The sequence below is a fragment of the Melanerpes formicivorus genome, unplaced genomic scaffold (assembly GCF_026170545.1).
Source record: "Melanerpes formicivorus ecotype bairdi unplaced genomic scaffold, bMelFor1.0.p_v2 SCAF_24, whole genome shotgun sequence".
In the NCBI taxonomy this organism is placed as follows: Eukaryota; Metazoa; Chordata; class Aves; order Piciformes; family Picidae; genus Melanerpes; species Melanerpes formicivorus.
Window position 1 is genome coordinate 6,815,553 of NW_027142376.1, and position 26,734 is coordinate 6,842,286.

Below are 26,734 nucleotides of genomic sequence, written 5' to 3' on the forward strand. Positions count from 1 at the left end.
GAGCTGCCTGGTTGTGAACCTGGATGTAATTTGGCCTCATTTTTCTCCACACCCATGGTTTCCCCACAGGATAGAAGAGGGAATGTTTAATAAATGTATCAGAGGCATTTAGGAACAGGAGCTCCTTTGGACTTACAGAAGTTTTCTGTGCTGTACCTAAGTGGTGCTTTTAAAATGCTTTCCAAATGGGTTGGGCTTGGGGGTGGGGAAGACCCAACCCAGAGTTTAGGACTTTTAAACAGAAATTGCTGGACCAGGCATCAGGAAGTGATTGGAGATTGTCATCACCACCAGCCCAGGGTGCCCAGGGAGGTGGTAGAAACCCTATCCCTGGAAGCATTCCAGGTCAGGATGTATGGGGCTCTGAGCAACCTGACCCATGGGGATGTCCCAGCTCACTGCAGGGGACTTGGACAGGAACATAGAATGGTCTGGGGTGGAAGGGACCCCCAGAGGCATTGAGCCTCCCCATCTAAAGCAGCTTGATCAAGGCCTCATCCAACCTGACCTTGAGTATCTCTGAGGATGGAGCCTCAACTACCTCCCTGAGTAACCTACTCCAGTGTTCCACCACCCTCTGGTGCAGAACTTGTTCCTAACATCCAATCTCAATCTGCTCTGATCTAGTCTGAAGCCATTGCCTCTCATCCTATCCCTGCAGGCCTTTGCAAACAGTCCCTCTGCAGCCTTCCTGCAGTCCCCTTCAGGTACTGGCAGGCTGCTGGTAGGTCTCCCTGGACTCTTCTCCAGGTTGAACACCCCCAGCTCCCTCAGCCTGCCTCAGCAGCAGAGGTGCTCCAGCCCCCTGATGATCTTCATGGCCCTCCTCTGGACCTGCCCCACCAGGTCCATGCCCTTCCTGAAGGGTCCTTTCCAACTCTAAGCATTCTCTGCAGTACCTCCACGCTGTGGGCACAAGACAGTGACAGTATCTGTGCTGTTTGCAGGTGGCTGCTGCCCTTGGAACGAGCATCACCTGGCAGAAGGTGCTGCAGGAATGGCCTCAAGTCCTGGGAAAGGAGAATCCCTTCAACGAGCAGATCAAAGCTATATTCAAGGACCAAGGTGGACACTGACTTCCACAGGGCTGCTTCCCGGGGCACCCCACAAAACAAGAGGCAGGCCCAGAAGCGAAGGGCCAGGGCAGGCTGCCAAAGCCAGCAGCAGTGGACACAGCCCAGGAGCACTCCCCTCAGTGTCTGTCTCTCCCCCCCTGCACAATGAGGCTTTGCCTTTCCTGTGGAGCTACAAAAATCAAGCTCCAGAGGATGCTTGCCAGCTAGCCCCTGCCTTGTACTGGGTTGCAGATCCATAAAGCTTCTTTTTCCCTACATATCAAACTCCAAGCCCTACCTCATGTGTTTATTTCACTGATCCCCCCCCCCCAGAAGATGATTCCAGGGCTTCCCATCTGGAAGGTTTCAACAGCTCATCTGCTCCCAGAAGGGAGGGAGGGGGGAAGCCCAGGCTCATTATGTTGCTGTAAATGGTGTGTACATAATTGCCCTGACTGTCAATACATTATTTAGCTGCTATTTGCTTATTAAGCTGTGCCAGGAATAGCAAGGAGCTGCAGTTCTGCCTTTGCCTGGCAGCATCAGTGCAGGCTGGCTGAGCACAGGGTCTCTTTCCCCTCCCCTGTGAGCAAGGCAGGAACTTTGACAACCCTTCAGGTGTTTGGAGCAGGACTTTTCAGTCTTCCATGCAGCTTTGCTTCTTAGCAAACACAATGCACCCAGCCCTGCATCCTTTACAGGCATGACCCAGGGAATCACTGGAGATACTGGGCAGCTTTTACCTGCTCTGCTCCACACACAGCCTGGAGCTGAGAGCTGCTGGTAGTTTTTTCACCACCAGAACCAATCCTCTCAGCAAAATACAGACAGCAGGCACAGCTCTGCCCTGCTCACATCCTTACTGGTGAGGAAGGGGTCAGGCAGCATGAAAGGGCATTAATTACAGGCACAAACAGCCTGGGATGCAGGAAGCATTGGCAGGACAGGACCAGACCCCCTCCAAAGCAGCCCAAACTCAGTTATCACAGAATCACAGAACATTAGAGGTGGGAAGGGAGCCCAAAAGCTCATCCACTCCAACCCTCCCTGCCAGAGCAGGATCACCCAGGGCAGGTCACACAGCAACACATCCAGGTGGGTTTGGAATGTCTCCAGAGAAGGAGACTGCACAGCCTCTCTGGGCAGCCTGCTCCAGGGCTCTGGCACCCTCACAGGGAAAAAGTTTCTCCTAATGTTCATGTGGCACCTGCTCTGCTCCAGTTTGCACCCACTGCGCCTTGTCCTGTCCTTGGACATCCCTGAGCAGAGCCTGGCTCTGCCCTCCTGACTCTGCCCTGCACATCTTGATCAGCATGAATGAGGTCACCCCTCAGGCTCCTCTGCTCCAAGCCCCAGCTCCCTCAACAGGGAGATGTTCCACTGCCTTCATCACCTTTGTGGCTCTGTGCTGGACTCCTCCAAGCAGTTCCCCGAGTTGAACTCACAGCTTCAGGATGTCCAAGTCAACGTGAGGCTTTTGCCTCAGCTACTGGACAGGTCAGCAGGGTTTGGAAGAAGCTCCCTGCTGGGCAGGCAAAGGAAGCACTTAAGTGCCCAACTTCAGGCAACTCATTTGCTTTCACGAAAGGAGACATCCCAACATGATTTGCTGTGCTGGATGTGCTCTGCTCTCTGTCCTGAGCACATCCCCTGCACAAGGCTGTGTCACCCACAAGCCAGCCCATGGGCTGCAGGCCAGACTAAAGGAGATGGCTGTGGCAGGTGCATCTGCTCAGGGTTTTGGGCAGGCAGAGGCTGCCTTGGCTGCTGCTGTTTAGTTACTGCTATCCTAGAGCCTCCTTTCTTTAGAGCAATCTTTTATTAAGACAGAAATTCCTTTGAGACCAGTGCTAAGGTTTGAGTAAATATTCAGCTCACCTACTTAAGGAAGCCAAAAGGGAATACATTCCTTAATTGAATTATACTTACTAATAAGACCCAAATTCATGCAAGGCCTTTGGATGTTACCAAAACATCCAGCCTCCCCAGAAACTGCTGCAGCTCCACAGACACATGCCTGAGGAAGGGTAGTTAGCAACAGAATCATAGGATGGCTCAGGTTGGAAGGGACCTCAGAGATCAGCTGCTCCAACCTCCCCACCATGGGAGCAACACCTCTCAGCCAGACTCAGCTGCTCAAGGCCTCATCCAGCCTGGCCTTCAGCACCCCCAGGAAGAAGGCAGCCACAGCCTCCCTGGGCAGCCTGTGCCAGTCTCACCACATTCATACTGAAGAACTCCTTCCTCAGCTCCAGTCTACCCCTGCTCTCCCTCAGCTCCAAACCATTCCCCCTTGTCCTGTCTCTAGACACCCTCATGAAAGTCCCTCTGCAGCCTCCCTGTAGGATCCCTTCAGCTATTGGAAGGCAGCTCTGAGGTCCCTGCAGAGTCTTCTCTTCTCCAGGCTGAACCCCCCCAGCTCCCTCACCCTGTCCTCACAGCAGAGCTGCTCCAGCCCTTGGATCATCTTATCTTTGTGGCCTCCTCTGGACTCACTCCAACATCTCTGTGTCCTTCTTATGCTGGGGACACCAGGGCTGGACACAGTGTTCAAGGTGGATTGCTGTGCCAGTTCTGCCCACCAAGCAGCATGATGCCAGGTAGAACCCCTTCTACCTGCCTGTTAGCTCCTCAGGCTTCCTCCCTCTAGGAACAACACCAGAGGGCCAGAAATGGGTGCAGACAGGTGGGTTTACTACAGACCAAGCACAGCACAGGCAATAATTACAGAGGAGCAGATAACTTCCTCTACACCACAACACAGAGATGTAGCAAATAAAAGAGGGGCAGAGGGAACAGGGTGGGTGGGGGGGTGTGTGTGTGTGTTCAGAAGCCAAATTCTCAGGCAATCTCACAGCAAATTACTGCATTTTATTTGAGGTTGGGATTTAATAACACCAATTAGGAGTTTAAAAGGCAGTAAAATTGAAATTTCCTTAGCTAAAATAAGCTTCATGGCCCAGAGCAAAGCCTTTGCCATTTATAGGCTTCCTTATTAGTGAGCATCTTGGGTTTCTGAAGCACAGAAAAAGCTCTTTCTGGTGGTTTTAACAGAATTCTAACAGCACCTTCTCAAAGACAACCTGAAAGAAACCAAAGCTCTCAGTGCAAATCATAGAACCAACCAGGTTGGAAGAGACCTCCAAGCTCACCCAGTCCAACCTAGCACCCAGCCCTATCCAATCAACCAGACCATGGCACCAAGGACCTCAGCCAGGCTCTTGTTAAGCACTTCCAGTGATGGTGACTCCTCCACCTCCCTGGGCAGCACATTCCAATGGCCAAACTCTCTTTCTGGGAAGAAATTCTTCCTAACATCCAGCCTGAACCTCCCCTGGCACAGCTTGAGACTGTGTCCTCTTGTTCTGGTACTGGCTGCCTGGGAGAAGAGACCAACCTCTGCCTGTCTACAACCTCCCTTCAGGTAGTTGTAGAGAGCAATAAGGTCACCCCTGAGCCTCCTCTTCTCCAGGCTGAGCAACCCCAGCTCCCTCAGCCTCTCCTCACAGGGCTGTGCTCCAAACCCCTCCCCAGCTTTGTTGCCCTTCTCTGGACACCTTCCAGCCTCTCAACATCTTTCCTAAACTGAGGATCCCAGAACTGGACACAGGACTCAAGGTGTGGCCTAACCAGTGCAGTGTACAGGGGCAGAATGACCTCCCTGCTCCTGCTGGCCACACTGTTCCTGATGCAGGCCAGGATGCCATTGGCCTTCTTGGCCACCTGGGCACACTGCTGGCTCATGTTCAGCCTACTATCTATCAGCATTCCCAGGTCCCTTTTGTTCTATGCTTGCTCTGAGGGTCTCTAGGGGGGCTTCATGGCATGGGTTTGGTGCTGGCTTGAGGGAACACCAACCCAAATGCACATCCTTGGTTGAGTCACCAAGCCTGGAGGTGCTTTAAGGTGGCTTGGATGTGTTGCTTGGGGCTCTGGTTTAGGGGTGAGCCTTGCAGAGTAGGGTTCTGGGTTGGACTCGATGAGCCTGAGGGTCTGTTCCAACCTGAATGTTTCTGTGATCCTTGTGGCTCAGAGCACTCTGCAGCCCAGAGTGAGGCTGCTCAGCTTGGTTTGCAACTGGAGCAGCAGCCAAGGACGATGAATTTGGGGCCCGCTAAGCCGTCAGCTTTTACAACCAGTCCGTCTCCTTGGTAGTTTCAAAGCAGGCAAAATCCCAGCCAAGGCTCTGCACCACCAACCATCAATCACTTCCCAGTACCATGCTAAAAATAAGAAGTGCCCTCTATTTAATGAAATGCTTCTGAGAAAAGCTTATTCTCGAGCAGGAATGAACTAGGGATCCTGGTCTGCTCCCTGAGGCTGTGCCCTGCTGAGAAACTCCTGCTGAAGGTGACAAATGCATGGGGAAGAGAGAAATGGACAGGGAAAAAAAGAAGTTTCTCTTGGAAAGCTGAGGAGAGTTCCATGAAGCAACCTCAAAGCAGAGATTTCTAGGAGGAATGGGCTATCCAAGTCTCTTTTTGGGGTGGAGATGAGAGGGATGATGTCACTGCAAATGGGAGGGGGTTTTGGTCGTGCACAAATGGTTGTGAACAAGCATGGATCATGGAATTGTCAGGGTTGGAAGGGACCTCAAGGATGACCCAGCTCCAACCCCCCTGCCATGGGCAGGGACACCTCACACTACAGCAGCTTGCTCACAGCCACATCCTGGCCTTCAAAGCCTCCAGGCATCTGGCTTCTACCACCTCCCTGGGCAGCCTGTTGAAGCTTTGTTTGAAACTGGAGAGCAAAGACTATGTTTGAGGCATAGAGCATCTATAACTGCCTGAAACCACTTGAGTTCCTGCAGGCAGACCTCTACTGTGATACTGTTGGTGCCAGGGTCTAGTCATGAGGTCTGTGGTAACAGGCTGGACTCGATGATCTTTGAGGTCTCTTCTAACCTTGGTGGTGGTGATACTGTGAAAGGGATCTGACACCAACATGGGGGAGAAAAAGAAGTGTTTGCCAACATACTGGGCAAACATTGCACAGCCCACCCTGAGAAGAGCAGAGGAATGCAGGAGGAAGGCACAGCAGCAAGTCAGTGCAGCTAGAAAGGCAGGCTTGGTGCTGAGCTAGCACCACACCACTCTGCTGCTTACCCTGAACTTCAGAGTAGTATCTGACCAAAATACTTACAGGACATAGAATCAATAAGGTTGGAAAAGACCTCAGAGATCATCAAGGCCATCCTATCACCCAACACCTCCTGACAACTAAACCATGGCACCAAGTGCCACATCCAAGCCTTTTATGAACACCTCCAGGGATGGTGACTCCACCACCTCCATGGGCAGCACATTCCAATGGCCAATCTCTCTTGCTGGGAAGAGCTTTTTCGTTACCTCCAGCCCAAGCCTCCCCTGGCACAGCTTGAGACTGTGTGCTCTTGTTCTGGTGCTGGGTGCCTGGAAGAAGAGACCAGCCCCCATCTGGCTACAACCTCCCTTCAGGTAGTTGTAGAGAGCAACAAGGTCTCTCCTGAGCCTCCTCTTCTCCAGGCTAAGCAACCCCAGCTCCCTCAGCCTCTACTCCAACCTCCCCATCAAGGGCAGAGACACCTCTCAACCAGACTCAGCTGCTCAAGGCCTCATGCAGCCTGGCCTTCAACACCCTCAGGGAAGAAGCAGCCACAACCTCCCTGGGCAGCATGTTCCAGAGTCTCACCACCCCCACACCAAAGAATTTCTTCCTCAGCTCCAGTCTAACCCTGCTCTCCTTCAGCTTCAAACCTCCTTGTCCTATTGCTAGACACCCTCATGGAAAGTCCCCCTGCAGCCTTCCTGAAAATCTGGTGCTAGCTACCCCTTCCCTTCCCAAACCAAGAGGTATTTTGGCATAGACACTCTGCAGACAGCCCTTTCCCAAACAGTGTGTGAAGCCCAGCTCTTCCTCTTCAGCCCACAAACCAGTACCTCAGATGCACAGATGCCGTCCTGCTTTGTTTTTCAGCTCCATAAAGTGTTTTTTATTCTTTGCTTTCAACTGAATAAAATAAAAATCTCCATACATAGTTTAGAAATATTTGGAGGTATCAGGACAAAAACCAAACACACAAAGGAGGAGAAAAGCAGATGGCCAAGCAAGTACAAAAGTGGCAGGATGAAAGCAGCATCGAGCTAACAACAGAATTTAGTGTTTCAAGTGTGAATGGGGAACAGCAGGGTGAAGCATTCCACTGTTGCCAGTGCAGCAGTGCTGGGAGGAGACAGCAGGGGAACAGCTGTGACACGTGCAAGTTTGCACTGACAAGTTCTGCCCTTTGAACAATGGGTCTGAATTACTGGTTTGGGTTTTAATCTTGCCTTTATGGATGGGTCTGAGGGGGAGCAAGACTCAGACTTCCAGCCAGCAGAGAGCAGCTTTCCTAGGGTTCCAGTCTTGTTAAAAACCCCAACCCTCACTTTTTAACCTATTTCTGATTCTCCAATGGAGAGTTCTGCCCTGTCCCAGGAAAGACTCACACACACACACAACTCTACAACTAAGTTTTCTCTCTGGTTGATGCCTCTTTTTCACTATAGGAGTCCTAACACAACCTCTTCAAGACCTTTCAATCCTATCAGAGTGCAACATCCATAATCCCACACAGCACACATGCCCTGCACTTACCCCTACCAGCTCCTACAAGGAATGAGAGCAGAAACAACAACTAAACAGCTAAAGTGCTGTGCAGTGTCCCTTTGTTCTGACCACGAGGACACCATGCAAGCAAAGAATACCTACACTGCATGCTGAGAGTATCAACTCCTATGCCTGATCATTATAAAAGCCTCCTGGAGTAAAGCTGGTGCCTCTGAGCTCTCTAGTAAGCTTTGCTTTTTCCACCAGGCTTGCCCCCAGCCCCCTAACTTCCTGCCCTGAAGTGTGATGATTTCCTGTCAATAATGGAGGAGTTGAAGGAGAAGTGTACTCAGCTAAAACAAAAATGGCTTCCAAAAAGAGGAGTTACATAAATACTCAGCATGTTCAGGAAGAGCTGGCTGCTTCCCACCAGACTCAGAAGCTAGAAAAGAATAATAATAATAATTAAAAGAGTTTAAAATTCTTGAAGGGAAAGGGAACAAAAAGAAAATACTGCATAAAATCATCCTAGAGACTGTTAAATACTCTCTCAAATTTAAAGCATAAGTGACCAAGAGGACTCCCCACAGCTTCCACTGAGGTTTCTGTGGGGGTGTAGTTCATGGGGGGTGTTGCATACAGGTTTCCTTCGTGTTTCCCTTGCAGAGCTTAAGGCTTGCCAATGGGTTTGTAGCAGGCATCAGGCTGCCACATACGAAGGTCCACGAGGACTTGGTTGAGCTTCTGCATCCAAAGGTTACGCTCCTCCTTGGTGTCGGCAGACAGCCAGTTCCTAGAAAGCAAAGCAGCCAGGGTTAGCCACAGCTCTCTCTGCCTCTGCTTAGCTATTCTCAAAAATGCCAGGCTGATCATCCAGGGAAGCCCAAAGAGCAGGGGGGGGGAAAACAATGAAGCCAAATATTCCACAATCCTGCTACCAAGCCTCCTGGCACTTCCATGGCTGGAAAAGTCAGGTTCTTTGTCCCCACAAGGCTGAAGTGGGATGGCAAGAGAAAAATAGACCTAAAAGTGAACCAAACACTCCAAGCATCATCCCAAAGTCACAGAATCGGCCAAGTTGCAAGAGACTTCCAAGATCATCAAGTCCACCCAATCACCCAACCCTATCTAACCAACCAGACCATGGCACTAAGTGCCTCATCCAGGCTTTTCTTACACATTTCCAGGGATGCCAACCCCATCACCTCCCTGGGCAGCACATTCCTAGAGGCAATCTCTCTTTCTGGGAAGAACTTCTTTCTAAGATCAAGCCTAAACTTCCCCCTGCACAGCCTGAGACTGTGTCCTCTTGTTCTGGTGCTGGTTGCCTGGCAGAGACCAACCCCCAGCTAGCTACAACCTCCCTTCAGATATCTGTAGAGAGCAAGAAGGTCTCCCCTGAGCCTCCTCTTCTCCAGGCTAAACACCCCCAGCTCCCTCACAGGGCTTGTGTTAGCATTTCTATCAGCTTTGCATTGGCACATTGAAGTCACGAAGGTCCTATGTTATTGAAACTATCACCTGAAACAAAACACCTCTACCCAGACATCCCATAACGTCCCCCCAGCCTTCATGGCTTTACCCACTCACTTTGTGACACAGAGAGTGTCTCTGCATTGGCTGACAAGGGTCTCTCTGTCGTCCTCCCTCTGCGGCCTCACGGTTATCAGCTCAAAGGTGTTGGGCCGGGCGCAGAACTCCCTGTTGGCAGGTTCGATGCGGTGATTGGTGCAGTTGGCCAGGTTGAGGCGGCCCAAAGGATGCTGAAAGGGCAGGCAGGGCAGTCAGGAGCACTGCAGCCAAGAGCAGCTCAGAACAGCACGTGCTTTGGCAAGTTTTGCCTTGTTAAGTGACCCCTCTGCTCAAATCAGTTCCCCCATACAAAGTGAGGCATTCTGCTTGGTGTATTTAAGAGCCGTAGCTGAAGCCAGATGATGGAACGTGCCCTGCTCAGCCACGTACAACATAGCTAACAAAGCCCAGGCTTTGGCTCCAGAAAGGTATACCCCCTGTTTCTCTGTTCAGTACAAACCAACCACACTAAGTTTTAACTCTTATTCATTACAGCTAAAGCTTTAACTTCTTATTACAAACCAACAAAGCTTTAGCTTCGTTTGTAATGAAGGAGAAGCTGTCCTGAATTTGGGAGCCAAGGCTCTAGTTTGGTTGGTTTGTAATGAAGGAGAAGCTGTCCTGAATTTGGGAGCCAAGGCTCTAATTTGGTTGGTTTGTAATGAAGGAGAAGCTGTCCTGAATTTGGGAGCCAAGGCTCTAATTTGGTTGGTTTGTAATGAAGGAGAAGCTGTCCTGAACTTGAGAGTCAAGGCTCTAGTTTGGTTGGTTTGTAACGAAGGAGAAGCTGTCCTGAACGTGGGAGTCAAGGCTCTAGTTTGGTTGGTTTGTAATGAAGGAGAAGCTGTCCTGAACTTGGGAGCCAAGGCTCTAGTTTGGTTGGTTTGTAATGAAGGAGAAGCTGTCCTGAATTTGGGAGCCAAGGCTCTAATTTGGTTGGTTTGTAATGAAGGAGAAGCTGTCCTGAATTTGGGAGCCAAGGCTCTAATTTGGTTGGTTTGTAATGAAGGAGAAGCTGTCCTGAACTTGAGAGTCAAGGCTCTAGTTTGGTTGGTTTGTAACGAAGGAGAAGCTGTCCTGAACGTGGGAGTCAAGGCTCTAGTTTGGTTGGTTTGTAATGAAGGAGAAGCTGTCCTGAACTTGGGAGCCAAGGCTCTGGTTTGGTTGGTTTGTAACGAAGGAGAAGCAGTCCTGAACTTGAGAGTCAAGGCTCTAGTTTGGTTGGTTTGTAATGAAGGAGAAGCTGTCCTGAACTTGAGAGTCAAGGCTCTAGTTTGGTTGGTTTGTAATGAAGGAGAAGCTGTCCTGAACTTGAGAGTCAAGGCTCTAGTTTGGTTGGTTTGTAATGAAGGAGAAGCTGTCCTGAATTTGGGAGCCAAGGCTCTGGTTTGCTTGGTTTGTAATGAAGGAGAAGCTGTCCTGAACTTGGGAGCCAAGGCTCTGGTTTGGTTGGTTTGTAATGAAGGAGAAGATGGCCTGAACTTGGGAGCCAAGGCTCTAGTTTGGTTGGTTTGTAATGAAGGAGAAGCTGTCCTGAACTTGGGAGCCAAGGCTCTAGTTTGGTGGGTTTGTAATGAAGGAGAAGCTGTCCTGAACTTGGGAGCCAAGGCTCTAGTTTGGTGGGTTTGTAATGAAGGAGAAGCTGTCCTGAACTTGGGAGCCAAAGCTCTAGTTTGGTTGGTTTGTAATAAGCAAGAAGCTGTCCCAAATTTGGGAGCCAAAGCTCTAGTTTGAAGTCACAAATTCAAAAGGATTTCCTAATGAAAGGTAAACTGCTAAACACTGTCAAAGCCTGCAGAAAATAAGCATTTCATGGATGCTTGAATCCTTCAAAGCCTGTAAACAGGTGGATTCAACTTCAAACATGCAACTAAGGCAGCACCTAAGTGCCCAGCAAAGCTGCTTTGGCTCCCTCTATGGCCAATAGCATCTCAAATTTCAAGGCACTTCTTTCTGCTGACTGTAGACAGAAGCAGCTCAGCTGCCTAAATTTAGTTACTGACCTTGGCTCTGATTCTTCACACCTATGTAATACCTCAGCAGGGAAACATCTCCAAGCTAAGAGCAACTTGTGAGGAGCTTGCTATTTATTTGGCATGTTGACTATTCCACACAGTTAAAATAAGCTAAAGTACAGGAAAACAGAAGAATAGCTCCAGTTCAAAGAACATTAAAAGCCAGGTTGCCTGCTGCTGATGTATGTACAGTCCTGGGAAATTAACCCCCACACACACACAGAGTCTACAACTTAAAGCAACTGTTGCCCTGCAGTGGTATTTCTGAGCACCCTCTATCCCTGCATGATAGCACAGGATTAAAAGAAGGCATTTAAGTGGCTATAGATGGTAGCAGATCAAGACTTAATGTGGGCCTTGGCAGCCTGATCTAGTTGGAGGCCTCCCTGCTCACTGCAGGGGTGCTGGACAAGATGACCTATGAAGGTCCTTTCCAGCCTGATGGAATCTGTGAATCAAGAGGATGTAGGTGACCCTTTCTCAGGCTGATAGTGAAACTACTCCAGATTTTGAAGAACAGAATCTGGAAACCAAACCACAGCTTTTTTTCTTGCAGATAAAAGCAGAACAAGAACCTCCTTCTGGCTTCACTCAATTTTTTTTTGCCTACCTTCTATTACAGTAGGCAGAGATTTCCACCCACCCCACCCCCTCCTGGCAGGGAAAGAAAGTACACTGATATATTCTGGCAAAGTCAGCCATCAGCATACGGTCTCCCACTGTTAGCAGGGAAGAAACTCAACTTGGGCATCTGGATGGGCATAGAAGGCCCAAAAGGACTGGAGTTTGTCACAGAGTTTGGGAAAGAAAGTGTTCTGCCAACAAACAAGCAAGTGTTTAATGGCAAATTGCTTAACTGAGTCAGAAAAACAGCCCTTCCTGAAAGCAGTCTTCAGAAAGACCTGGAAACATTTCAGCACCCACTGCAAGAACAGCCTGAGGAGACAAGAAGGCACAACCTCAGCGGCAGATGAACCTCCAATCTGTCTCATTGGCCAGGCAATAAGCTAAGTTTCCATGAGAAACATTTCAAGAGCATCAGTTTCAGCTATCATGTGGAGCTGCAAGAAAACAGTGACTGCAAATAAGGTAGCCCACAACTGCAGGTGTGCTTCTGCAATATACAAGGATGCCCCACTAATGCTTCACCTTATCAAGGATTGGACTCATTAGGTATCTAAAACTTAAGATAGAGTCTGCTTATTAAGCTGCACAACTCTGATCAATTGAAGTAATTAGTCCTCTGCTAAGCATAAGGGAAAGTCTTCCAACTGAAGGGGAAATTAAATGTGGATCTCCCTCTACTTTTCCCCTTTCCCACTAGATAAAGTGCTGTTTCTAAGATTGGGCTTCTCAGTTTGACTCAAGGAAGGACAGTCCCCTCCATTCCCCAAGGCCATTTTTCAGCTTAAATCTCATGCTTTGAATACAGTCACCTGTTTTAAGCCATGTTACTGTCATTAAAAAGGAACACTTAGATATGCAGGCTAGCACAGAAGGTTAGACTTGAGCTTTACCTTTCGCTTCTCATCATCTGGGTACGTCCAGTAAGAGACACAGTTTCCAGACAGCACACACCAGCGCCTGTGCCACGCACCAAATCCACTGACATCTTCAAACATGGTCTAGAAAAGAAACAAAAACAATGATGGTTAAAAAAAGAGGAGCAACACTGTGTCCAGAGAAGAGCAGCGAGGCTGGGGAGGGGTCTGGAGCACAGCCCTGTGAGGAGAGACTGGGGGAGCTGGGGTTGCTTAGCCTGGAGAAGAGGAGGCTCAGAGTAGACCTTGCTCTCAACAACTCCCTGAAGGAAGGTTGTAGCCAGGTGGGGGTTGGTCTCTTCTCCCAGGCACCCAGCACCAGAACAAGAGGACACAGTCTCAAGCTATGCCAGGGGAAGTTTAGGCTGGGGGGAAGAGAAAGTTCTTCCCAGAAAGAGTTAATTGGCCACTGGAATGTGCTGCCCAGGGAGGTGGTGGAGTCACCATCCCTGGAGGTGTTCAGAAAAGCCTTGGATGTGGCACCTGGCGCCATGGCTTAGTTGTCAGGAGGTGTTGGGTGATAGGTTGGACTTGATCTCTGAGGTCTTTTCCAACCTTATTGATTCTATGATTACACTGTGAGCTTGGTCTGTGCTCTATTTTTGTACCAGGAGGATTCTGCAAGTACAAGCAGCAAACTCAAGAGAAGGAAAGAAGTTTCTCCCAGGCTATTTTTCTTAGCACAGTATTTTTACTGTCCAAAGAGCACAGAAACTTATCCTCAACTTATCCTTCTCAAGCTTGCAGCCTTCCACCTGCTCCCAACTGAGAGGCATTCCCACTCTTTTAAGAAGATGGAGGATTACTTAGAGCAGACACATGAAGAATGGTTCACACAACACGCAGCAGCAGGCCCTCATTTATTATGTTTAGAATTTAAGGCATCTTTGACTTGCAAATTAGGATTGCTAAATGTTTGGCTGTTCCACAGGGTTACACTCAGAAGCCCAGGCAGTTTTTAACAGAAATTAGAAATTGATTTTTAAATGGTTTTTGTTGGCAGGGATTTTACTGGACAGAGGATTATGACAATTTCAAGCTCCATTTCCTCAGTACTGGAGTGAGAAGTGGTGAGCCTGACTGCTAGTCCTGCTCCCTCTTGAACTGGCACAGAATCTTCCAGTTAATTGCTGTGTGCTGGTGTTTTGCACTCTTCCCAAGTCACAGTTACAATCTTTAGGGGTGCAGGAAGCAACCAAACCCTGGAAAAAATATTAATCTCTCTCTACACTACTTTTCTAGTCTCACCTAATGAATAATGGAAGCAAGCAAGGACTTCCTTAATGCACAGAAACATGGGAGAGCAAATACCATAAGCACATGAAGTGTCTGCAGCTAAGGTAATCTCTTCAGCTACATAAAAAGGAAGCAGACAGCAAGAACTGCCTGGAGAGTCTAAAGAACTTGTGATGTCTGGAAACACCAAACCAGCAGCAAAGGTTCATGTTTTGCTGCAGTGTTTTCAGAGCACATTTACTGACATCTGCTGGCCATAATCTCAGCAGCTCCATCTATGACCAGCCCAAGGTTCGGCTATTGTCTAGGTCCAAGTTTTAGAGTACTGCTCAAGAGGATGCCCAAAACACTTTTGCTTCCTTGCAAGTCAGAGTCTCTCTCCCTACCTCCCACTGTGTTCATCATCTTTTGCTAGGGAGGATTTGGACATACTAAGCAAGAGAAAGTAAGTCCAAGGGAGGTGGAGGCGGCACTGTCCCTGGAGGTGTTCAAGAAAGGCTTGGATGTGGCACTTGGAGCCATGCTTTAGTTGGTAGGAGGTGTTGGGTGCTAGGTTGGACTTGATGATCTCTTGAGATCTTTTCCAACCTCATTGATTCTATGTCCTATAAGTATTTTGGGCAGATACTACTCTGAAGTTCAGGGTAACATGTGAACAGTGTTAAGAAGATAAAACAAGCTCCTAAAAGGTAGCTTTAATGCAGGCATTGGAGATCTGGTTCAGATGGGGGGAAATAATAAATTAAAATCAACCCAAACCAAACCCAAGCCAGTTTTAATAGCATCATAGGATCATTCAGGGTTGGAAGGGACCACTAGGATCATCTAGTTCCAACCCCCCTGCCATGGGCAGGGACACCCCACACTACATCAGCCTGCCCAGAGCCTCATCCAGCCTGGGCTTAAACACCCCCAGGGACAGGGCCTCAACCACCTCCCTGGACAACCCATTCCAGGGCTTCACCACTCTCATGGAGAAGAACTTCCTCCTCACATCCAGCCTGAATCTCCCCACCTCCAGCTTCATTCCATTCCCCCTAGTCCTGTCACTACCTGAGATCCTGAGCAGTCCCTCCCCAGCCTTCCTGTAGGCCCCCTTCAGATACTGGAAGGCCACAATGAGGTCACCTTGGAGCCTTCTCTTCTGCAGACTGAACAGCCCCAACTCCTTCAGTCTGTCCTCGTAGGAGAGGTGCTCCAGCCCTCTGATCATCCTTGTGGCCCTTCTCTGGACACCTTCCAGCACCTCCACATCCCTCTTGTCATAGGGGCTCCAGAACTCCAGGTGGGGTCTCACCAGGGCTGAGCAGAGGGGGAGAATCACCTCCCTCGACCTGCTGGCCACACTTCTCCTGATGCAGCCCAGGATCTGATTGGCTTTGCAGGCTGCAAGTGCACACTGAGAGCTCATGTTGAGCTTCTCCTCCACCAGCACCCCCAAGTCTCTCTCCTCAGGGCTGCTTTCCAGACAGTCACTGCCCAGCCTGGATTTGTGCCAGGGGTTGCCTCAACCCAGATGCAGGACCCTGCCCTTGGTCTTGTTGAACCTCATGAGGTTGGCTTGTGCCCACCTCTCCAGCCTGCCAAGGTCCCTCTGGATGGCCTCCCTTTAAGCTTCACAAATCACTGCAAAGCTGCACGAAGTTAAAGTAGTGACTGCATTTTAATAGGACCTGTAGCTTCCAAGGAAGGCCTCTAAAGTGAATGCCTTACCAAGAACCCTTTCTCCTCCACAGAGGAGTCCACTTGACATTTTAACTTCAGATATATATGACCTTCCAGAGGAGACAGAAAAGGAACCTGCAGGAAAAGTAAAACAATTATTAGTCCATTAATTGTGTGCACCTCTCAAGTCTCAGCAGCTCAAGCAAGCCACCTGCACCAGGATTTTAGCACTGCCTTGTTCTTAGGGTTGCCAGCCAGAAAGAAATGGTCAGTCTCAAGCAGGAACAGTAGCAAACACTTTTTGATTCAAGCTCATTTAGAAGCTTTTCAAGGCTTGCTTGCTTAGGACATAGGCACAAACATGCTTCTGTCTAGGAAAAAACAAACAGCTGCACCAAGAATGGTTAACACCACCACAAGGCACCAGTCCACATCCTGCAAACTTCTGCCTCAGTCTGACATTAAGCTGTTTGAAAACATCAAAGTGGGCTTGAAGAAGATTGGTACTTGGATGCCATAAGCACTTTTAGCAGACACTGATGTTGTAGAGCCTACTCAGATTACTTTTTCTCCCCCTAACTTCTACACAGTTCTGAAAGCAGCTCTTCCCAGCTGCCACTCCAGGTGTCAAAGACTCATGTTGAGTCATTTCAACAAAATCATGCTCCAAGCCCTATTGTCTAGCCCTGGAAAAAACAAAACCCAACAGCTTAACCACCACACCAGGGGCTGGTTAAGTGGTTATTTGACATTCAAGAGTTTGGGGGGAGGCAGTGGGTGCAACAAGGACTTGTCCCAGTCCCTGCACACACAGCATCCCACTGTGTTGAGGGCTCCCACCACTACTGTCAAGAATTTGCATCCCTTCATTTATTCCACAGGGAAGCAAAGAGACCAATTGCTAATTCAAGAAGCAAATGATGACCTGCAGGACATTCTATGTAACATATTTTGGTGCAAATCTGAATCAACAATACTGCAATGATCCTGAAGAAAAAGAATTAGAACATCAGGAGCATTGGTGCTTTGTCTGACTTGGGACAAAACACCAAGGATTGAGGGTGCTGCTCAAATAGAAACAAAAAAAGCCATTTGCCAGGGAACAGGCAAAGGTTCACAGTAATGAAATAGCTTTTGGAGTCATGGAATCAATGTTGATCAAACCAAATCAAGTTTTGCTGGTTGTTAAGAGGGGTAAGAGTAAGCCTCAATAGTTAAAAGTACACATCTGTAGGCCTTGGTGAACCCTGCAACACACTGAAATAGATGTGTTGGTTAGCAATAGATCACCTTTGACCTGCAGGCACACTGCAGCTTCCTCCCAGGCACAGGAGCCAGACATGCACACAAAAGAAGTTTTTACATGTTACATGTACTCAGCTGAGCACTGAGCAGGAGTCTGTCTGCATGACAATTTGAGAGGCAAAAAGAGAAATGATTCCACCAGTGCTGGGGAGTTCTTTATGAGCAAAGACAACTACAACTCCAGATGCTACAGCAGGGAGCCTTGGCTTGTGTCTTACCAAACCACAGCGAAACCTATTGCTGAACAAAGGCCTCCAGGCAGCTTGGCCAGTTTCCCCACTTGAAGGCTGTGGGTTTTGCATTCCTTTCTGATTTCTGTCAGGAAAGCAGCTGCCACTCTGTGGCTGGTGAAGTTTGCCAGAGAAGGGCTGTGTGACCCTACAGCAAAAAGGCTGCATAACAAATGGCACATGGCACTTCCACAGAGCCTGCAGCACCATCACTAATTACCAACACCCTCCTGTACCCAAAGAGAAAACCACTACATTCTGCTCAACACTATATCCCTTTCAAAGGCAAGGGAAAGAAAGCAATTGGTTGAGTGTCCAACTAGATGAAAACTAAAGCTCAGGACCAGGCTGGCTTGCATTCTGCTGTGATCAATCAGGTATCTACCTTAAGAAGCTGACAAAGATTTATCTGTAAAGGTACTCATGATAACTCAGAAAAAAACTGGTTGCAAAAAATTGAGTGTTTAGGAGAGTTTTGAGTACAACCTGAAGGGAACAGGTACTGTGTCCAGTGTCAGTGGACAGTAGGGTGAACATGAGCCTGCAGTGTGCCCAGGTGCCCAAGAAGGCCAATGGCATCCTGGCCTGCATCAGGAACAGTGTGGCCAGCAGGAGCAGGGAAGTCATTCTGCTCTGTGCTCAGCACTGGTAGGTCACACCTTGAGTCCTGTGTCCAGTTCTGGGCCCCTCAGTTTAGGAAAGATGTTGAGTTGCTGGAAGGTATCCAGAGAAGGGCAACAAAGCTGGGGAGGGGTTTGGAGCACAGCCCTGTGAGGAGAGGCTGAGGGAGCCGGGGTTGCTTAGTCTGGAGAAGAAGAGGAGGCTCAGGAGAGACCTTCTTGCTCTCTACAACTCCCTGAAGGGAGGTTGTAGCCAGGTGGGGGTTGGTCTCTTCTCCCAGGCAAGCAGCACCAGAACAAGAGGACACAATCTCAAGCTGTGCCAGGGGAGGTTTAGGCTGGAGGTGAGGAAGAAATTCTTCCCAGCAAGAGAGATTGGCCATTGGAATGTGCTGCCCAGGGAGGTGGTGGAGTCACCATCCCTGGAGGTGGTTTAGGAAGAGAGTGGATGGGGTGCTTGGTGCCATGGTTTAGTTGATTAGCTGGTGCTCGGTGCTAGGTTGGACTTGATGATCATAGAGGTCTCTTCCAGCCTGGTTGATTCTAGTCTAAAATTGCCATCAGCTTAATTTTGAGAGAAAAAATATACATAAAAGTTGTCTAAAACACTCTGAAGGATCCAAGTTAACTAACAACTGTTTTCAGAGGTTGAAGACCAATGATTTCTTTTAAGCATATCAATTTATGTAATTCTTAAAGCCAAACATCATATTTCAACTGCATTGGTTGTGCTGCTTGGTACTTTCCAAAGTTTAGTGTTTCATGGTCAGTTTCTGCTTGGAAGATAAAAGGTCTTGGCATAACAAGGCCTTGAGAAGAAGCTCATATTTTAATGTTTAGTCCTTTAAGATCACTTTCTGGCTAAATAACAAAGGTCTGGATGGGTCTTGACAAAACAAGAAACAAGGTATTTAGTTCCTGAGGGTTTTCAATCAGTGGCAACAGCTAAAGTTGAACCAACATTTAGGCCACCAATTACTTTTCCCTGGTGCTCTATCAGTGGAGTATCCAATTCTATGCTCTCTGCAGCTATCAATCTTTAAGAGACAAGTTGATTGGAAGCAAGAAAATTCCCTTTCTAGAGATCAAGGAAGTGGGGAAAAAACCCAACCATGCTATTTCAAGGAAAAGCCCTGCATGGCCTAAGTAACTTCAATTCTAGAAGCTTGCTTATTACTGTAAAAGACAGGGAGTAGAATTCTGCAAGTCTTAAAGGCTTCTAATGTCTTGTGTTTAGTTAGTTAATCTTTGTAAGCATTTTCTCAGGAGAACTAAATAGTGCAGAGAGGCCAGAGAGGCATCAGCAACATGCACTAGGAAGCAGTTTCATGTTTGAAGTCATAGAGGATCATAGCAACCTTCTCCTGGAACATAGAGCCCAACAGTTCTTTTTCCTCCCCTTCCAAATTTATCTAGGGAAAAAAGAAACATGCTCAATGCAATTAGTGTAAAGTTAGAGTCTACTAAGAAAGAGATAATAGTTATTTAGTCCTTTCTATTTTGCATTCAAAAGGCAGGGATGAAACTCCAAAATCCCACTGTAGCAACAGTTTGATCTGTATTAGAAATGCAGAGAGTGAGGTAAAAAGGATGGCAGTTTCACCCCAAACCAGTAAACCTAGACTGGTATTTGTATTTCCAGTAGCATGGAACAAGCTCTGGGCTAGTAATCAATAATTTCCATACCTTGTTCAGTGCAAATTTGGTATTTCCTACAGAAGACAACGACAGCTTGTGAGACCCAACGAGGATGAAGTTGGAAGTGCGAGCAGCATGAGGACCACCTGGGCTGGCCATGGCTGTGCAGAAAGAAGTTAAAGTCAATTGTATCCCAAACAGGATGCTGCAAGGTTTAGAAAGGGCTTTATTTGTACTATTGGCTGCTTCTCCAGGAGAAGCCCTCTTTGGAGTGTACATTCAAACAGGGTCTTGAAGCACACAACCCCTTCTCATCAGAGCTTTTCTTACAGAAAGCAGCTTTAAAGTATTTACCAAAGACAAGACAAAGCCCCTTAAGACGTCTCAGGGGGACAGAGAGCACTCTAGGGCACACCACAACACACTTATAGAAGCACAGAATCAACCAGGTCAATCAAGTCCAACCTATCACCCAGCCCTAGCCAATCAACCAGACCATGGCAACAAGCGCCCCATCCAGTTTGTTCTTAAACACCTGCAGTGATGGTGACTCTTCCCAATATCCAGCCTAAACCTCCCCTGGTGCAGCTTGAGGCTGTGTCCTCTCCTTCTGTTGCTGGCTGCCTGGGAGACCAACCCCCACCTGGCTACAACCTCCCTTCAGGTAGTTGTAGACAGCAATGAGGTCTCCCCCCTGAGCCTCCTCTACTCCAGGCTAAGCAAACCCAGCTCCCTCAGCCTCTCCTCATAGAACTTATGTTCCAGGCCCCTCACCTGTTTTATTGCCCTTCTCTGGACACAGGACTCAAGGTGTGGCCTAACCAGTGCTGAGTACATGGGAAGAATAACCTCCCTTGTCCTGCTGGCCACACTATTCCTGATAGAGGCCAGAATGCCATTGGCCTTCTTGGCCACCTGGGCACACTGCTGGCTCATGTTCAGCCTACTATCTACCAGCACCCCCAGGTCCCTTTCTGCCTGGCTGCTCTCCAGCCACTCTGTCCCCAGCCTGTAGCACTGCTTGGGGTTGTTGTGGCCCTGCAGTAGGAACTTGACTCTCAGACCTCTTAATCTCTCCAAGTGACATGCTGCAGTCCTCCAGAATTTGTATGCCTGTATTCCCCCCTTTGCATGAAAGCTCAACAGAAACAAGCACTGTGGTGCAGGCACAGGAGTCTGCAGCAGCATGGCAGACATTCCAGAGTTACTCCACGAGCTCCTTATTCCTGCAGCTGGTACTAAAGCCAGCTCCAGCACCTCACACTGCAGTCAGGCAAGTGTGTAGCATTTTTATATAGTTAAAAAAAACCCACTCCAAGGTGCTGCTCTGCCCCAGAAGTGTCACAAATCCATAAAAAGGTACTGACACCACCACAGACAAGCAATACTTGTTCAGATCTGCAAGTTTGCTCAGTATTGCTCTGTTGACAGGAGACTCTAGTTTCAAATCTCTGAGTTCACCTTTTCAGGAGAAGAATGTGAGCCACAGGCATCTGATCCCAGATACTTATTTTGGTTTTGTGAAGGGACCTTCCACTAAAGGTAATGGTGACTCATATGAACAGAGGGGCAGCTTCTGAACTGGCAAACTGACAGAAATCTTTATTACTCCAAATGATCATCTCAAGGTGAGGAGAAAGTTCTTCCCTGAAAGAGTAATTGGACATTGGGATGTGCTGCCCAGGGAGGTGGTGGAGTCCCCGTCCCTGGAGGTGTTCAGAAAAGGACTGGACGTGGCACTTGGAGCCGTGGTTTAGTTAGGTATTAGGTAATAGGTTGGACTTGATGATCTCTGAGGTCTTTTCAAACCTTGTGGATTCTATGATCTGGTACAAGTATTATTCACTGATATATTGCTTTAGACAGCAAGCATGGATTAGTCACCCTGGCATAAGATATTTAGATGTCACTTACCTGGAGTAAGAAGGGTGCTTTTCTAGGAAAGAGAAGAAAGAAAAGCTTAGCTGAAAAGTAATCTGGCAACTTCTACAGGAGACTAAGCTAGGTTAGCAGGAAAAACCAACACACACACAAAACCCAACCCAAAAATCCTAAACAACAAAACAAGACCCAAAAATGAACAAACTTGAGCAGAAAGTCCAAATGAAAAACGTGGCAACTGCATATCTCCAGCAGTACAAATTTGGAGCTGTTAGCCATTTGTTGAGCTCCTGGGTGAAGAGCTTGGCACTAAGTTGGACACTAACTTCAAGTAAAGGACACAAAGATGCCACTGTGAGCACAGCCTTCCTTATTCAATGTGAAAATGTGACCTTTGCAAGTGTTCATAAGCAGACCTTGTGACAAGGTGACATTTATACTTACAGAGGTAATAGATGTTAACAATCTCTTTGGAGTGATCACCTACAAAAGAACACAAGATGACAAATGCATTCACCACCAAATTTCTGCATCCTGTTAGTGTAAGAATTAGACAACAAAACTGCTGAAAGGCTTCTCTAAGTAGATTTTGAAAGGACAGTAGCTGTTTTAGGAGGTTTGTCTTGGTCTTTAACTGGATGCAATGCGTTCAGTGGAAGGAATGCCACATATCAGGGAAATATTTACCCCCAGGAAAAAGTTTAAGCATGCATTAGCCTGAGATGGGCAGCAGGCCTTTGAAAAAAAAAACCCAAATCATAGACCTTTTTCCTTCCTGTAACAGGGCTTCATAGTTAAGATTTGCTGTGAACACAAGAATACAAGTACAAAGACATACAGCAGGTGAAAATCTCAACATTCAAGTGAGACTGTTTATTGAAAATGAACTGGAGTTATCCACATCTAGTCTTGAAACAAAGACAAGTTTGAGAAGCCTGTCAGAAAGCAGATACATCAGCAACTTACCTACAGCAGCACAGTAAAGAATACTCTAAACTATAGCACAGGGGAGAAAAGAAACCCTGGGCTTGATGGGTTTTATGGCAGGATCAGTGGAAGCACACTTTCACTGTGCCACAGTCATAAAAATGGAAAGTTCCTATTACTGCTTGCAGGGACAGGATGAATGTGCACTTTCCAACTGTTCTGAAAGACCCATGAGTTTCTTGAGTTCAATAAGTGATAGATACCTTGACAAGGAGGAAATCAGGCCTAAAAATCTCTAATACACTGTGTGCCCAGCTATTGAAATGACAAGAAGAAAAACAATCACCAAACCACACAGGAACAACAAGCAAATAACCCAAACCTAAACCCACCAACAAACCACCTCCAGAAATCCACTGGCTTGTTTAGGGTCACAAACCCTTAATAAAGCACAACCACTCGAGGTGTGCACCCTATCCAAGCTAAAATGTTTATATCCTGGGAGTTCTTACAATGTTTGCTTTAAACTAAGCATCTAGTGCTTTTATTTAAGACTGGGAGCACAAAAAAAGGTTGCAGCTGATCAATAGAGCCTTGAAGATAAATCGGGCTGCAGGGTATGGGATACTGACTGGTGTGGTTTAAGGGCACTAAATCACTACCAGAGGCCCCATGCCTAATAAATCTAAGTTTGCAAGGAATAGCATTCTGCAGAACTAGTGAGACAATTTCTTCCCCTCCAATGTATTTCAGACTCAACCAAGTGCTGCGGGTCTAATCTACTAATAGCAGCAGGACTCCATAATCCATCTGTCACTGCAGATGTTCCAAGAAGGAATAAGGAGCAAGAAGCAAGCAACAGATTGTCCAAGACTATTAGTCAGCTTTCCCTGAACACTGCAGTCTTCCTAGTGTACCTCCTGTTGAAGCACAACATGCTGGGTCTTGTTTCATTTACCTTAGATTTATTTGCCTTTTTCCTTTTATCAGTGCTTGTAGTTTCCTTTCTCTGTACCTGCAAGGCAAGAACATAGTAAGAAATTGCAACACATCATCCTCCTCCCTCACACATCCTCTCGACAGGAACTGATACATACCAAACTGTAAACTTCTATATTTATTTCAAAGTCATTTGACACATCATGCCTAAAAAGGGAGGAGGGAAAAAAGAAATAAGTTAAACACAGACTAAAGCAAAAAGGGGGCAGGGTGGGGGAGGGGGGAATTTGTGTGCTTTTTGGTTTTAGTAGTAGTATTTTCAATCACTTCTTTACTTTTCCCTTCTTCTGATCCTTAAAACTGCCCAGGCAACAGCTAGGTTCTAAGCAAAAGAAGCTTGTCCATACTGCTCACCATTTCTTAGCAAGTTCTAGTTTGCTCCTACAAGCTAATAGGGCTGGCTGAGATCCTTTCAGTTCCACAGTAGCTCTCCAGCAACATTGCTGTTTTTAAGACTTGAGATTATTAGTATTTCAAGATTCTTTCTAGAACTCAAAGAACAAAAGGGGAGAGAGGACAAGGGGCAAGACAGATCACAGCTACCATTCCACAGATCACACCCCTGAGGCCACTACTGGCACAATTCCATCAGCAACCTGCTTACTCAAAAAAACCCAAACCACCCAACAACACAACACAAAACAATTTCTAAGTGAAAATTAAGACATGGACGTTAAGAAGGGAGTCTGCTTTTTTGTTTTGAACTACTGTTGCTAGGAAACAGCCATTTGAAATCACACCACCTTTTTAGCTCACACCTGAGAGTTGAAGTTTTAACTTTTCAGAGCACATTTTTTTTTTCTCCAGATACCAAAAACCAAACAGGTAGAGAAAAAGGTGGTTTCTCTTTTGCAGCAGCTCAGGCAGAGCAATCCATCTGTCACTGCAGGTGTTCCACCAGAGAACAAAAAGTAGCTGATGGATGGTAGAATAAGTCTAGATTGCTCTTTTAAGCTACCTGTATGAGGCAGGAAGATCTCACCATGTTTGTTTGCAGAATACAAGATCCTTACTTAAAGGCTTCCAATGTTTTTATGCATGCCCCACCATGAGAGATGAAGCTGGTTGCAAACCAGTTTCTTTATACTCACATAGTGAATGTTGTAGTAAAAGTAAGAGCATCTCCATTCAGGGAGCTGGCAGTACTTGCTAATGGAGTTGCAACCATGTTTTCTGCTCCAGATCTCAGTATTATTACATAGTAGTAATTGGTTGCTTCTGTAAATACAGATCAGATGGGTTTGTTAGCCAGATGTGTTCAAGTATCTAAAACCCCTCAAGTACTGCATTTCCTTTAAACTCTTGGCTACAGTCAATATTTGCTCATAAACTCACTCTTAGAACAAGTTTTTCTTCCAGCTGTGCCCACTAGTAAGACTGTCTCCATAGGGTTCATAACTGCAGTACTGCCTGAGGCATCTCAGGCTAGACCTGCACTACCCAATGTGAGAGAGGGAAGAGGAGGTTGCCCAGGGAGGTGGTTGGAGCCCCATCCCTGGAGGTATTCAAGATGAGGCTGAACGAGGCCCTGGGCAACCTGATCAAGTGGGGGATGTCCCTGATGACTGCAGAGGGAGTTGGACTGAATGACCTTTGGGCCTTCCAACCCAGACCATTCTATAATTCATTCTAGGAAGAACTTCCCAGGCAGATTTAGCAGTGAGCCTTAGTTCTTATTCTCTGTTGCTCTTCTCTCTAGGCCTGCCAGCTTAACCAAAGAGCAGCAGTGAAAGCACTGCTGTCAGTCCTCATGCTTTTTTCAGTCCTGTGAGGGAATTAGTCATCCTGACAACTCATTCACCTAACTTTTCACATAAGGGCAGAGCCAGAAAGAAGACCACAAGTCTACATCTCAGTAGTGTCAGGAGAGGATTTGGAGTTTACTGTTCAGCAATTTGCTCCACAAAGCAAAAGCATTGCATCATATCATCATAGTATTATCAGGGTTGGAAGGGACCTCAAGGAACATCTAGTTCCAATCCCATTGCCACAGGCAGGGACACCTGTGATGGTTTAACCTGAAACTGTCACAACACCTCACACCAGATCAGGTTGCTCAGAGCCACATCCAGCCTGGCCTTAAAAACCTTAGAAAAACCATTAGAAAAGGAGAAATCAGGACAGTTTTGGTATGCTCTGTTGTACAGGACAAGTCATAGCTTTCAGAACAACTGCTGAAGAGCCCAGCAAGTTGTCCTCTTTAGAGATGAAAGTGATTAATAGAGCTTCTGGTGCACAATGTGTAAGGAATGCTGCACTTCCAGAATAAACTTATGATGACAAGTAGCTCACAGTGGCATATTTAGACAATTTGATTTTAAGAATTACTGGCAGAAGCTACATTTTATGTTTGTGTAAACAATAAAGAGGCTTTCCTATAACAGAGATAAATTGCCTCGTCCCCAAACCAGTAACATGTCAGGAGTGGGGTGGAAATCAGATGTTCTTTGCTGTGGTTTTGTTTGAAGATATAAAGATGCACTTCATATTTCATAAGACAGTTACACAAGAACACAAGGCTACATATAAATTCATTAATTAAAAGGTTTCCAATCTTTATTAAACAAGACCTGGCCCAATAACTTCTGTCCTGAAGTTTTAGTGAGGCAAGAAGTAGGAACTTGTCCACTTACAAGCATATTCTGTGGCTAAAAATAAACAAACTTCAATTGGTTTTGTGCAGATTCTTTAGCAACCACACTACAGAAGCTTACAATGTTCCTGGGTAAGTGTCCAGAACTACAGAGATGATTTATTGCCAGGTATTCTTCTGGAACAAAAGAAACTAATCCATCTTTTAACACTTTGACTTTAATATGACAAGATGATGGTGAACTAGTCTTTGGAAATTAAGTATTTGGGGATGATAACAGAAGGCCTGAAAGGAACCCTGAGGCTTACTGAACATTTCACAATAGCAGAGGGTCAGAATTTGTGTGATAGTGATACTTGTATTAGGCTGATATCCACCAAAAACATTTCAAGGCTGCAAGAGAAAAGGCAATCTGAGCTACAAAAATTCTACTTCCTCCCCTAAAATCCCTTGGTTACAAAGGACCACAAAGACCTTTAAAGACTGGTTGGAACAGCCTTGAGAAGTCTCTTGAGCCAGAAGAGGACACACCAGGGAAAAGAAGGTATTGAAAAAGCTCAGATCAATTAAGTGTAACTCCTAGATTTTGCTTGGCCCCCAGGGTAAAGAAAGAGAACCAAACTGAGGAGAACAAACTGGAAATATATGTAAGGAGGATGAGGTGGGGGGAAAGGGTAAAGTTTCAGGTGCTAGCTTTACCTGGCTTGTGCACTGTACCACATACAAAGTCTGCTGTTAGAGGTAGACGCATCTCTGAAATGGAAACAGAGCCCCTGGAAGGAGCAAATTCAGTGGGTGTTGAAGCAGCTTTATTCCTTCTGCTCTGAGGTCCCTCACTCTTCAGTTTATTCAGTTCTTCCAATAAAGCAGTTCTCTTCTCAGCTGCA

The 26,734-nt window shown here is 47.0% G+C and overlaps 2 protein-coding genes across 6 annotated transcripts in view; one reads left to right on the forward strand and one right to left on the reverse strand.

The window, feature by feature from the left end:
* AOAH (acyloxyacyl hydrolase) overlaps nt 1–1,346 on the forward strand; it is a 112,023-nt gene extending 110,677 nt beyond the window's left edge. The window contains exon 22 of one of the 2 annotated variants that reach the window (XM_068152735.1): nt 948–1,346. In XM_068152735.1, coding sequence (XP_068008836.1) covers nt 948–1,076 — 129 coding nt within the window. In that variant the 3' untranslated portion in view covers nt 1,077–1,346. The remainder of the gene's footprint in view (nt 1–947) is intronic. The other variant, XM_068152736.1, reaches the window with a different exon arrangement.
* Nucleotides 1,347–3,740: 2,394 nt separating this feature from the next.
* The window catches only part of ANLN (anillin, actin binding protein), a 42,308-nt gene continuing 19,314 nt past the window's right edge, over nt 3,741–26,734 (reverse strand). For 2 of the 4 annotated variants that reach the window (XM_068152738.1, XM_068152739.1), the window contains exons 14-25: nt 26,547–26,729; nt 24,346–24,472; nt 23,353–23,401; nt 23,214–23,270; nt 21,773–21,811; nt 21,362–21,383; nt 19,496–19,608; nt 19,168–19,221; nt 15,703–15,789; nt 12,730–12,837; nt 9,216–9,388; nt 3,741–8,418 (exon numbers count right to left, since the gene is read on the reverse strand). In XM_068152738.1, the coding sequence (XP_068008839.1) occupies nt 8,295–8,418; nt 9,216–9,388; nt 12,730–12,837; nt 15,703–15,789; nt 19,168–19,221; nt 19,496–19,608; nt 21,362–21,383; nt 21,773–21,811; nt 23,214–23,270; nt 23,353–23,401; nt 24,346–24,472; nt 26,547–26,729 (1,136 nt within the window). In that variant the 3' untranslated portion in view covers nt 3,741–8,294. The remainder of the gene's footprint in view (nt 8,419–9,215; nt 9,389–12,729; nt 12,838–15,702; nt 15,790–19,167; nt 19,222–19,495; nt 19,609–21,361; nt 21,384–21,772; nt 21,812–23,213; nt 23,271–23,352; nt 23,402–24,345; nt 24,473–26,546; nt 26,730–26,734) is intronic. The other 2 variants (XM_068152740.1, XM_068152742.1) reach the window with 2 other exon arrangements.